The sequence below is a fragment of the Carassius auratus genome, unplaced genomic scaffold (assembly GCF_003368295.1).
Source record: "Carassius auratus strain Wakin unplaced genomic scaffold, ASM336829v1 scaf_tig00004576, whole genome shotgun sequence".
In the NCBI taxonomy this organism is placed as follows: domain Eukaryota; kingdom Metazoa; phylum Chordata; class Actinopteri; order Cypriniformes; family Cyprinidae; genus Carassius; species Carassius auratus.
This window is the reverse complement of record NW_020523605.1, coordinates 94175-107967: the sequence shown is the minus strand read 5'-3', so window position 1 is coordinate 107967 and position 13793 is coordinate 94175. Positions and strand designations below refer to the sequence as shown.

Here is a 13793-nt window from a genome sequence, read left to right as displayed (position 1 = left end):
ATAGATATACAAGTTATATAAAGAGGACATGACTGAAGGTCACTTGGCAACAGGTGGACATTTCAAGTCTCACGATCATCATAATATGACACTATTATTAGTGCTGCAACAGTAATTATATCAAAAACACTCTAACAGCCCAGCAACTTTCCATCAACAAAACAAATGATTTGTCTCACATTGCATGCCCATGACGCCAGCTCCATTTCTCATCCAACACTTCCAGGATCCAGGGACACTGTTTATCACCACGGCAACAATACTGGATTGATATAATTTGCAGCTGCAAATGATTTTTTTCTCAAATCTCAAACGGTTCCAGCATTATGGGTGCATCACTTAAGGGGTCGTGAAAATGGAAATCAAAATGTCCTTTACACAAAACACACCGCAAGTTTCAGACCTCAAAGCCCAGTTTAAAATATGAATTTTTATGATTTCCTCAACACATTTTTAGCATTCATATGTACTGTAAATCAATGAGGCGTGCTCTTCACAATGTCTGTCGTTCAATCACAAGAGTGATACTGCTGTGAGGGAATGTCAAGACTGTCAGGAGTTGTTCTGTCCGAGGGTGTAGACAAACGGCACATCTAAAAACTGCATGCTCATCCAAAAGACCAAATTATTGGAAGTTTATTTTGGAATGTTTGGTTAATTTTGCTCAACGTGTTGCTTGTTTTATTAAATATAGCGCTTTGAAATCTATTGGTAGTGCCAAGTTTGTCCTTGGAGGCATGCCAGAAAATAATTTAAAAGGTAATTTACATTTTTTTGTGTGAAGAAACACATTATAAGCTACCCAGCAGAATCATAATATAAAGAACTGAAACTGTATTTCATGACTCCTTTAAATAGTTTGAACAAGTCCCGATTAGACTGTAAAAATACTTTGTGAAGTTGAAAATAAAGTGAAGATTATTGGAGTATCTTTTACAAGTAAATACAATTTCAATCAATGCTTCAATATTTAATTCAATGCATTACTTGCTGGGAACTTGAACTAGACATGAAAATGAAATTTCAGAATTTCTGTATTTCGGAATGGAAATGGTTTCAAAGGAAATCCTACACCATTTTTTTTTCACTGTGAATGTAATTCCCAAAGCACACACACATAATGAGACCCACCTGCTGGAGGAGCTGGACAAACTGTGGGACACAAGAACGCCTGGAAGCTTGAGGCACAGAGTTCGCTCACCGTCCCCATAGCTCAGTAGTCTCTGTTGCACTTTGAATATGAAAGTGCAATTGCGAGAAGAAAGTCCCTGTGAGCGATGAGAGAGAAAACACAAGCTACTTCCCCTTTTGTATGAATGCAGAACTTGTAGAAATGTTGATACTTATGCACCACTTGTCTTTATCATCACTTTTGCTGTCCGACAGATTCCAAAGCAAAGACCTCTGATGGCAGCTCAGATCCACAACGCTGCTCTGCACCCTACTGTGTGCTGGTCTCGCAATCTCACTCTCTGACTTCTCTCCTTGTATTGTCTCTCCTCCCTCTCTCTCTCTTCGTACTCACCGCCACTTTACCATCCAGGGCTTTCTGTGTCTGTGACATTGATTTCTATTGGAAAGTCTCTGCTGTGGTGCTGAAATAGCTGAATGATTTACAAAGACATAAGCAGAAGCTCATCAACACCTCCCAGAACACCTCCCCACTCACTCCCACAAGGGCAGTTTAGTCAGAGCTCAACCATCTCGGGCATCTGAGCCATGTGTGGTTTAAAGGTCATGTACAGTATATGTTTACTCATGGAGAATCACAAGATCACCCACCCCCACCCACCCCATCTATAAAGGCATTGTGTTAGGTTGAGACCCTCTGAAACCCACATGCTCCAAGACTGGTGCTTTTGCATCAATGCATTAAGTATTTTAAATCAGTGTTTTATGTTGTGTGGTTGTTTCTATGGTAATTGCATGTTCTTATATGACAAGAAATGTCTTTCATGATGAAAATAGCAATACAAGATCACGGCAACTTGCAAAAATGTTATGGCGAATTGGTGTCTAATCTATTTGTATGCTTTACAATCTGCTAACGCTCCAGTGACGGATATGTTGAGGGACGGGGTTAAGGGTGAACCTTCATTCTCAAAAATAAAGGTTCTTAATTGGAATCGATGGTTCCATGAAGAACCTCTAACATTTATGGAACCTCAAAAGGTTCTTTATAGTGTAATAAGATATGTGAAAAAATTGTTAATCTATGGAAAACTCCCTTTTGGAACCATGATTTTTAAGAGTGTTCATGATTACATCTTAATTAAATGAATATATGAATTATATGAACTCACTACTTCATAAAACTCTAACTTTCAGCTTGAAAATGTATATATTCTATACATAAATGTTGTAAATATTCATGCTGAACTTTGCAAGCAAGACAAAAATGTAGTTGCATTTGCGATGTTTCTAAAAAAACACGTATGACTTAAAAGAAACCCTTTTTTGCAATTCTATTAAATCATAAGATCGCTGATATAGCTGACTTGTTGCTGATCATGTGTCATGAAACAGGAACAGAACACTACTCTCAAATAACAATCTCAGCTTGTCAAAAAAAGACGTTTTCAAAGAATAGAAACTAGCATGATTGTATGCTGTATGCATGTTGCAAGTCATTTACAACCTAGGATCTTGTGATTATTTAATAATCTAAAGGGACAGTACACAAAAAATGAAAGATTCTATACAGTTGTTTTCTATTCTGTTCTGTGGAACACAAAATAATGACAGAATCTTCTTTTTAGGTAAACTATTCTGCTACATGCGACAACCTTTTTCTCGTCAAAGCAAATGTTTAAAACCATAGGATTTGACAATGTTTTGCAGCCATACAAACATCTGGGAACATCCCCAAAGTGTGGTCTCAAAGGGGAGACATTTGGGAGATCCTGCACCTGCTCCTGATCCTTCCTCTCCTTCAATTCCACCCATGTATTTATCACTTCCTATCAGATTTAACAGATTTTTCTTTACTTAGAATTTTACTTACACTGGTTTTACATTTTTCTGATCTGTTTCTCCGCTTGAGATGTGCTTCTGAAGGTTTCAGATAAAATGTCCTTGAGTGAGTTTAGAATATAGATACCAAATTTAAATGATTAATTTGACATTTAGCTAAAGCTATTATTCACAGTAATTCATAGAACACATATTACAGAGACAGTCCCTATAGAACAGCCTGGGATTATAATCACAAGATCATTCATAAACCTGAAACTGTTTATATTTATTATACTAAATATTTATTAATTTATTCCATGCCAAAGCTGATTTAAAAAATATTTATAATTATAATTTTCAAATAAACAAAATTTCTGATTAATTGAATGCATCCTTGCTATTAATTTGGCATAGCTGAGCATATCTGGATCATTTTATTACCACAAGCTCACCAACAAACATTCATGTTCATAGTCTTGTGTTTTTGCAGTGACTCAGGACTATTAAAAGACTTTTCCTTTCTTTCTTTTCAGTCTTTTTTAAATGAACACTTGACACTGGGAGGGCACCCTGCAGCTAAGAGAAATAAAGAACAGAGGAAAATGACATGCGAGTTGTATTTGAAAGGTTAGTCAGCAGGACTTTTAAAAACACAGCTCTTCCATGGTGAGTTGAGTGCCATGGTGGCATTCCTGTGCCAGAGCCCTTTAACAAGACATATGACTGTAGACCCTGCGTTTATGGAGCATACCAACATAAATATTACACACAAAGTCAAAATCAATCAAGATACTCTCACAAAAAGCAGGAGGTAGGTGCAGACTCACGACTTTGCCACAAATTCTATGTTTCTGCACAGCTGAAGTAGAGGCCCAATATATGCCTGCCCAGTGTCAGCAGAGTCAACTCCTCAGTTTCAAAGACGCACAGAACTGTGAACAGTACTGGATTCTGAACCATAATGGTCAGAAGCTTGGGATTCCCATCAAAGATTTATTCCAATAATTCTTCTGCTTCATCATTTTTAAACTTTTTTGGTATATTTGCCCCAAATACGTCCAGTTGTTCTGTTAATTAACTGAAACTACAGATGTACAAGATGAGGATAAATCATGACAAAAGTACAATAGAAAAAGAGTTTCTGCTAAAGAAATCACAGAAAGGCTAAAATATTTAAATGTTTTTTTTGGATGGATGAATTAGATATAGATATAGAGATTGATGGATGGATGGATAAATATATAGATATAGAGATTGATGGATGGATGGATAGATATATAGATATAGAGATGGATCGATGGATGGATGGATAGATATAGAGATATAGAGATTGATGGATGGATGGATAGATATATAGATATAGAGATGGATCGATGGATGGATGGATAGATATAGAGATATAGAGATGGATCGATGGATGGATGGATAGATATAGAGATATAGAGATGGATGGATGGATGGATGGATGGATGGATGGATGGATGGATGATGGATGGATGGATAGATATAGATATAGAGATGGATGGATGGATGGATGGATATAGAGATGGATGGATATAGAGATGGATGGATGGATGGATAGATATAGAGATATAGAGATGGATGGATGGATGGATGGATGGATGGATGATGGATGGATGGATGGATAGATATAGATATAGATATAGAGATGGATGGATGGATGGATGGATATAGAGATGGATGGATGGATGGATAGATATAGAGATAGATGGATGGATGGATGGATGGATGGATGGATATAGATATAGGGATGGATGGATGGATAGATATAGATATAGGGATGGATGGATGGATGGATAGATATAGATACAGGGATGGATAGATAGATAGATAGATAGATAGATAGATAGATAGATAGATAGATAGATATTGAATTGCAAAAATATTTTGTGACATCCTTTAAAGGGGGGGTGAAATGCTAGTTTTCACTTAATATCCTGTTAATCTTGAGTATCTATAGAGTAGTACTGCATCCTTCATAACTCCAAAAAGTCTTTAGTTTTATTATATTCATAAGAGAAAGATAGTCTGTACCATTTTTTCCCGGAAAAAGCAGCAACGACTCGCTCCGAGCGAGGCTCGAACCCGGGTCTCCGGCATGGGAGGCGGACGCACTAACAAGGAGGCAGAGATATTTTAAGCAGTTTCACTCACCGCCTGCGGTTCCAACACACGATCGTGACCCTTTTTCGTTGGGATTGCATCATCCTTAAGAAATAAACGATACGCAAATCCGTCGTCAAACTGGGCCATGTTTGTAAAACAAGCATCTTCGAAATGCAGGGAACAAACACAAACACTTGCACAACTCCGTTGATGCTCTGTAAAAATAAACTCCATCCACTGGTCCCTTAATGCTGTTTCTCTTTTGGTAATCTGTGCAGGGATGTCTTGCCCTGGCAACCAAAAACACACTCCTTTTGTGACATTTCGTGACGCTCTCGCTCTGATCAGTGAATGAATGTATGTTGTGCTCTCAGTGCTCTGCTATACGGGAGCGAGCGCTCTTCCGGCAGACGCACCCTTAGGACCCATATAAGGAAATTCCGCTCCATCTAACGTCACACAGAGCCATACTCGAAAAAAACTTTCCGAAACTTGTGACAAACCGGAAGAAGTATTTTTGGAACAGAAATACTCCTTCAAACGTACAACTTAATTTTTGAAAACTTTGTCCATGTTTAGCATGGGAATCCAACTCTTTAACAGTGTAAAAAACTCAGTATGCATGAAATAGCATTTCACCCCCCCCCCCTTTAATTACAAAATTTCACACCCCATCTACCCTGGCCAAACAAAAGCAACAAAACAAGACAATTATGATCAGCAAGGCTGTCTACACTGCATTATAATGGACACGCTGCCTTGCAGTTTAGACAGATTTGTTCATTATAAGAGCTGGCTATCTGTTTTCTGGTGTGGGGCTCACTTGAAGTGCAAAAATGGAAACACGAATAAATTGTCCCATGAATCCAGACTGTTGTGATGAGCCAGACTTTGAGTATCGCTGTATTATAGTCGTTTCTGTTTGTTCAGGTGAAATTTCTGACAATATTTATCAGGTAAAACAATACAATGAAAGTACAGACAATAAAAATATGGTTCAAGGGAAGTGTAGAATAGCTATTCAGCAGTAATGAAAGGCCATTTCCAAGCCAACAAGCATCATATGCTGGCAGTAGAAGCTTTCCTTTAACATCTATGATATCTGTGGGTTTGTTTTCCCTACAAGGATGAACCAGCTCATAAAATAAACAAGCACACACACACACACACACGCACACAGAGAGACAACCTCTTGGCTCTTAAAGGAGCATTTCTCAAATAAATAAATAAATAATCTGTAACTTTTACTCTCCCTCATATTGTTCCAAATCTGTATGAAAACCGCAAACTTTTTCTTGTGATTCAGTTAAATCTTGGATCTTGACATCTTGGTGATTCAGTTTTCGATTCGGAAACCTCCATTCTCCATTTATTATAACTGCTTTATAAAAGGATCAGTACATTATTTATAATTCCTCTAAATATCTTCTGTATAAGAAAGAAAGTCTTTCAGGGTTGAAATGACGTTAAGGTGAATAAATGATGACAGAATCTTTATTTATGGATGAACCAAACTCCTTTAAATGTATAGACAAAGGAGAAATCTATAATTGATATACTCAATTATGAAAACATAACCTTCAGAAAGGAGGGTTACAATATAAGCAACAATATTAAAAATCTTGTGAATAATAGTTCATTTAAGTTTGTTATCTATAAGGGATGGACTATTCCAGTAGTTCATCATGGCAGATTGTTTCTAACCCACTTCAAAAATTGGACAAATGAGGATGTGGTTATGGCTGTTGGTTGCTGCTGACCTAACACTCGTATCTTGGAGTCCCAGTCGTCCCCTGCAGGGAGACCGCCGTTGATCTCAGTTGATATTAAAACAGATCAGTCTTTTGAAGATTCTTCCTTCTCTGGAGCTTAAGATTAATGAGCGAGTGCTAGAGAGACTTTGGAAGGGGAAATCAGCAGTATATTACAGATGAACAAACACACTGTAGTAAAACTATTGCTCTACAAATACAGTAGGTGTTTCTTCAGCTAGGGGCACTTTATGTCCCAGGGGCTGATTGTTATTAAGACAGTCTTTCTTCCATATTCCAAACATTCTATCAAAATACACTACTGTTCAAAAGTTTGGGGTCAATATTTTTTTATTTTTTGGAGAAAAAAAATAATACTTTTATTCGGTAGGGACTCGTTAAATTGACTGAATGTGACAGTATCACAGTATTAAGCAGCACAACTGTTTTCAAGATTGATAATAAAAATAAATGTTTCTTGAGCAGCAAATCGGCATATTAGAATGATTTCTGAAGGATCATGTGGTTTTGGTGTATTTCTGATCAAATATATGCAGCTTCGGATAGCATCAGAGAAATCAAGAAATAATTTCAAAGAAATCACTGATGCACTTTTCAAAATAACCTTTTATTTTCGCAGATGAAAAAAGTCAAAAGATTTTGAAACAAAATGAAGGTGGGTGTATGATGACAGAATTGTCTTTTTGGCAAACTACCCATTTCAATGCTAGTTAAGCATGTCATCTGAGGACACATGCAGCTTCATTGAACATCTGTTTATCCCTCATCTATTCTCTCTGCAAAAAAATGAAAGACAGAGAATACAACCTACAGTATAGTGTAAAATAAAAATTCCACAAAAAGCATGCAGATTTTCTATTAAATTGAAACAAAAACCATGAGGCTTTATGGACCTTGTTTTGGCGACGATTGAGATTCAGTCTCAAAGGGAGGTGGGTGAACCAGCAGCCAAGGAATGTAGTTGAATGGGTAGAATACTAGATGATACTCAATGAACAGCCTACGTATAAACTCAAGCTACTGCAGCCTCGGTCTCTCTAAGAGAGCTGAGAGCTCACAGCGCTGTAACACTCGAGTATGAGAGGTCCTAAGGACGTAAAAGCACACATCAGTGGTCACTATGCCAACCAGGAATAAATTCAGAGCATATACGTAAGCACTACATCCTACTGGATTTCTATGTAACTCTCTTTTAATCCTAACATTCACACTCAGAAAAAAGGTACAGAACTTTGACTGGGGTGGTAGCCTTTCAAAACTTACACTTTAAGTTCTAAAAAGTATTTTTTGAGTAAAATACTAATATGTACATTTAAGGTACTAACATGTACCATTTAGAGGTAAATAAATAAAGATGTTCCTTTTAGCTTAAGATATACCGTTTTGCTTTTGTACGTTAAGATAACTCTCCTGTGACAGCTGTGTACCTTTTTGTTTTCCTGAGAGTGTGTATATACCTCAATCCACCAATGTGTTCGAAAGATATTGAACTTATTATTATTTAACAGGTTTGGAAAATGTAAATTACATATTTGATTATTTGTATGCTTTTATAAGATAAAACATTACTTCTGTTTTTAAATATTAATTTTTATATGGTTATATCCCCCAAGTCCTCATTTACCAAAATTACATTTTGAATGAATTATACTGAATAAAGAAAATCTAATTATATATAAATCACAGTTGTTTATATATATATATATATATATATATATATATATATATACAGTGCTTATAAAAAAGTATTCATACTTCACGTTTAATGTTGCAGCCTTATGTTAAACTACTTCTAATATTTTTTTCCCAAGTCAATCTACACTCCATACACCATAATGACAAAGAAAAAAAAACTTAGCAAATTTATTAGAAATAAAAACTAATGAAATTATTCCATTGCATAAGTATTCATGCAATGGACAGCTGAAATATTTCTCAGGAGCATTCATATTACTTATAGATGTTGCTACACATCGTGTGGTGTTGGTGTTGACCTGTGGCAAATTAATCTAAATGTGTAGGGTTTGGAAAGGCATACACCTCTCAATAAAAGGTCTAACAGTTGAAAATGCATATCAGAGAAAAAACCAATCCCTGAGGTCAAAAGAGCTGCCTGTAGAGCTCAGAGACAGGATTGCATCAAGCCATACATGTGGGTAAGAGTTCAGAAGCAATTCTGCTGCATTGAAGGTTCACAGAAGCATAGCCTCTATTATACATAATGGTTTGGAAACACCAGGACTCTTTCTAGAGCTGGCCTCCTGGCCAAACTGAGCAATCGATGGAGAATGGCCTTTGTATGACTGGTGACCAAGAAGCTAATGGTCATTATAGTTGAGCTCTATGATCATATGTAGAGATAGGAGAAACCTACAGAAGGACGGACATCACTGCAACACTTTACCGATCTGGGCTTTATGGGGGTGTGGCCAAACTCAATTCTCTCCTCAGTGAAGACACATAAAAACACAACTGGAATTTCAAACAAAGCACCTAAAGAACTCTCAGATTGCGAGAAACAATATTCTCTGGTCTGATGAACTGCAATTTCAAGCATCATGTTTGAAGGAAACCAGGCACTGCTCATCACCTGCAGAGCACCATCACCATCAATAAAGTGTGCTGGTCGCAGCATCATGCTGAGGGACTGTTTTTCAGCAGCAGGGACTGAGGGACTCGTCAGAGTAGAAGGAAAGCTCAGCACAGCAAAATATAGAGATAGTCTTAATGAAAACCCAGCCCAGAGCATTCAGAACATCAGACTGGGCAGAAAGTTGACCTTCCTACAGGACAATGACCCTAAACACACAGCAAGAGTGGCTTATAGATAACTTTGTGAATGTCCTTGAGTGGACCAGCCCCATCCAAGCTTTTGATTATTTTGTGGAAATAGATGCCATCTATTGGCCATTTTTTGTTAGTGCACAATTTGTGACGCCAAACTTATCAACTTAGGCATCACTACATCTGCATTAAGAAAAATGCACTACATTAGTCGTTTTTTTCCCCTCTTCTCTCTCTCTCTCTCTCTCTCTCTCTCTCTTAAATGATAAATATTAAACATAATTATACTGATATGGATGTCGAAGTAGGGAACAAATTTAAAGTGAATCAGTTTGTTAATAAAGTGGCAGTCAGGAAAATAGGACACTAGAAGTTATAACTTAAGATTAAGCTAAAAATGGATTTTAATATGTGCGGTCATTTCTGTAAACAGTCTTGATTTGCAGTTCTCAAGTAAACCCCAAAATGCATAGACAGCAGAAAGTTTGGCAGGGAGAGTACATCTAAAAACAAACCTCCATTCAAACTCTCGCTATATCTAACTGGAGTAACAGACAGCCTGGGTGGAGTTATCATCACTGAGTGACGGCTGAAAGAGGTAAGCTGAGGACAGACTCAGAGGTTTCCTGTGCAGCTGCTTTGCTCTTTCCTGGATGTGACACTTTGCCACGTCTGCAGCTGTAACCGTTGTAATGAGAGACATATCCCAGTCCCACATACCTGTCCACATACACAGGCCTGGTTAAAATGATCAGTTTAGAAGCTGACCTTGCATTTGGTGTTTCATAACTGGCAGGGAGACATAAAGCTAACTGAGCAACACTGAGACACAACTGAAAAGTCTCCTGCTATGAATCTGTGCATGATAAAATCTACACCTATGGCATTAGGAATAGGATCCATCAACATGTAGTCAGTCTGAATCATACTTCAGACTCAACTTTTCATTTAAAAATATCAATATTATTCAATCATGTTGTTAGTAATAAAATATCAAGATTTTTGAACTAAAGACAGCAATAGAAAGGGAAGAAAAATACAGTTGGAAAGATCGACAGAGGTTGAGTTTCAAAACAAGCTTTTACAAAAAATGCAAAAAATTTTAAGGTCACTTCTAATGGTCAAGGGGTTGTCATGGCTTTGTTTTCATTGTGCCAAGGTTGTAGAATAGTTTGTACTGCTAAGGCAAGGGCACATAGACATCACAGGGGCCCTATGAACCTGTCCTTTTTCCTCAAGAGAAAGTGCACTTTATTCTTGGGGAGATTTAAAAAAAAGTTTGTTTTTTTATAATAAAAACATCTAAATGCCCCTTCTAATTCAGCTTCTTGGTTTTCTCTGCATTGCATTGATGAATTTGTCAATACGGATTTCATATGCTTGGTAACAGCCCGAATTATTTATTATTCTAATTGACTGATTGAATTTAAGAATTTGAATGAAAAGATGCACACTTTTAGAAAATTATGGCTTAATAAAAATAAGAAAAAAAAAGACAAAAAAAAAAAAAAAAAAAAAAGACAAACAAAAATCTATTTAAACTTATTGGAAAAGATTAATTTCTATCACTGCTGTGAACTGACCACCACACAGACTATGCAGAATATCAAAAACTACGTAGCGGTCCACGGTAGTCCTTAAGATACCAGCACAATAACACACCCAGCTAAATATTTTCTAATTATCGTTATTGATAAAATCCCATAAAATACTGATATATTCTTGTCAAGATCACACACCCCTAATATATTTAACGTGGTTCAGAAAAAAAAAATTAAAATGAGAAGTGCCCTTTTGCGCCTCAATGTTTGTGTACGTCCCTGGCTTACCACGATCAACACATACAAAAAGCATTTGTTTTCTGAAGCCACTAGTGTTCCGCATTCTCGAGGGGTTATATTTTGCATCCAAGTTGGTCGGGGTTTCTCATCTTAAAGGGATAGTTCACCCAAAAGTGAAATTGGTTTCATTTATTCGCACTGATGCCGCAAACTTGTGCAACTTTGTGGACGTTGCAGAGACGAGATGAGGCATACAGAGGTGAACATCTACGTGCAGGAGTTTAATAATTCAGGAACCAACAAGTAATCCAACATTGGCAAAACAAGGAACTCGGAGAAGGACAGGGAGCAACCGTCACAGACATTCAACATCTGACAGACTAACTGAGTCTAACTCAGTCCCCATGGGCCCCCTAAAGTGCTAGACCCAGTGCGACCGCACCAGCTCAGGCCAGAGAGCTGTAGAGCCAAGGCGACACTGAGGATCTGGAGGGCCATGGTGGAGCTGACGGCATGGAGGATCCAGAAGACCACAGTGGAGCCGGAATGACAGATGACCAAGGTGGAGCTGAGGGGAGTGAGGAGTCCAACAGAGCCAGAGTAATGAAGAGACGAAGTGTAGCCAGAGGAGTGTAGTCTCCGCTGCCTTTGGAGGTTCTGCAGCTAGCGCTGAAGTCTTGGTAGTGTGTGCAGCCCAAACACACCATAAAGCCATCCCCCATATAGGAAGTGCTGTAGACATGGGGATTACTACTGGGGCAGAAGGGCTTCAGAGCATTGGTTTAGGGGTAGTGTCTCTCTCATCCTCCCCTACTGTAAAGGGGAATTCACAAAATTGCAGGACAAGTTCAATAAACTGTGCCAGGGTCCAGCTGTGGTCTCCTGTTTGTCCACCTTGTACACTGCACGACAACGCTGAAAATCGCCTGACCCCAAAAAAATATCCCACAAGTCAGAATTCAGCTAAAAATCGGATGAAAATCGCACAGTGTATACCTGGCTTAACTGAAACACTGGGCTATTTATACACAGAGAGCAAACAGGATAACAAGGTAACAAGACACACCTGGGAAATCAAGAAAACCAATGAAACAATAGGACTACAAGTTGGCTACAAATTACACTCTATACAGGAAGTAACACAAAAGACCAAACACAAGACAGGGCACCACGGGCAAGATCATGATGAATGTATATTGTGTTAATGCCAATATCTAGAAAGCAGAGTAGCTGATTCTGAGCTGATGTTATATCGACTCTCTGACTGAATTGAAAAGTGAAATTGGAGTGACACTCATCTAACGACCACCATCAAGACCACAAAACACACTCTAACCAAAAAGAGGTGCAACAACACAAGCTCATCATAGCTGTGACTAGCAGACTAACGGTCTAATGTATAGCCATTTCTAATATGACTCAAGTAGTTATCTAAATGACACTAAGTACAACTGTAAAAGTGTAAATTTTAGGTGGGTGTGGTGCAATAAGTTCCTGTTGCTCATGAAATAAATTAATTGTCTTTACAACGAGAGTTTAAATTATAGGGAATCTGTTTGGCATGAACTTCTAGAGCTTAGATATTCACTGCTCTTAAACAGTTGTCACTTTACCCAGTTTATGTTTCACTGTTGTATAAAAACAGACAACCACTCTCCGCAAGCTGTGGTGTGTCTGTTGTTTTCACCCAGGATATCCTGTAACATCATTTCTGCTACTCTGACACTCAAAAAAAAAAAAAAAAAGCAATGAAAGAGGCAAAAAAAAAATGTCACCGTGTGGAACACATAGAAATAAAGTCAAATATTGAAGGATTTTGTGCTTAAAACTCTACTAGGGTATATTAAACACCTCAAAACTATATCAAATCAAATCTGTCTGATATAAGAACACAGCATCTAAGTAAATTAGATACACTTTGGGTGTCCTTATATAACAACATTAAAAACACTGTTTATATATCTATATTTATCTATGAGTCTAAATATGACTCTTTTAAACCATATAGGCAAATCTTTACTTTAGCCAAATGATAGAGTCAGCAACAACTTGTTAATGTCATTGTCAACATGGGAGTCCTACTGATAAACCAAGGTAAACATTGGGTTTTATTAAGACACTGCCATCATGCAAGTGTTTGCATTATTATTCAATATGGAGCTGTCCGTTTGACCTCATTTAGACTAAAATAACACTATATTTCTATGAAGCTTCTCGGCACAATGTATTTTGACATTTCTGAAAGCGTTATAAGAAATTGTAATCACATAAAACTTACCATAATCTTCTGCCTCCATACTGCCACGGTGTTTCACACAGCTCTAGCCTGCCTCCACTATACAAACTCAACATCTCTCTCTCTCTCTCTCTCTCT

General features: G+C 37.6%; 1 protein-coding gene across 1 annotated transcript in view; it reads right to left on the bottom strand.

The window, feature by feature from the left end:
• Positions 1 to 13793, bottom strand: part of LOC113070569 (cytohesin-1-like) — a 56646-nt gene extending 42853 nt beyond the window's left edge. Inside the window, exon 1 of the mRNA XM_026243967.1 lies at positions 13698 to 13793. Within this exon, the coding sequence (XP_026099752.1) occupies positions 13698 to 13716 (19 nt within the window). The 5' untranslated portion in view covers positions 13717 to 13793. The remainder of the gene's footprint in view (positions 1 to 13697) is intronic.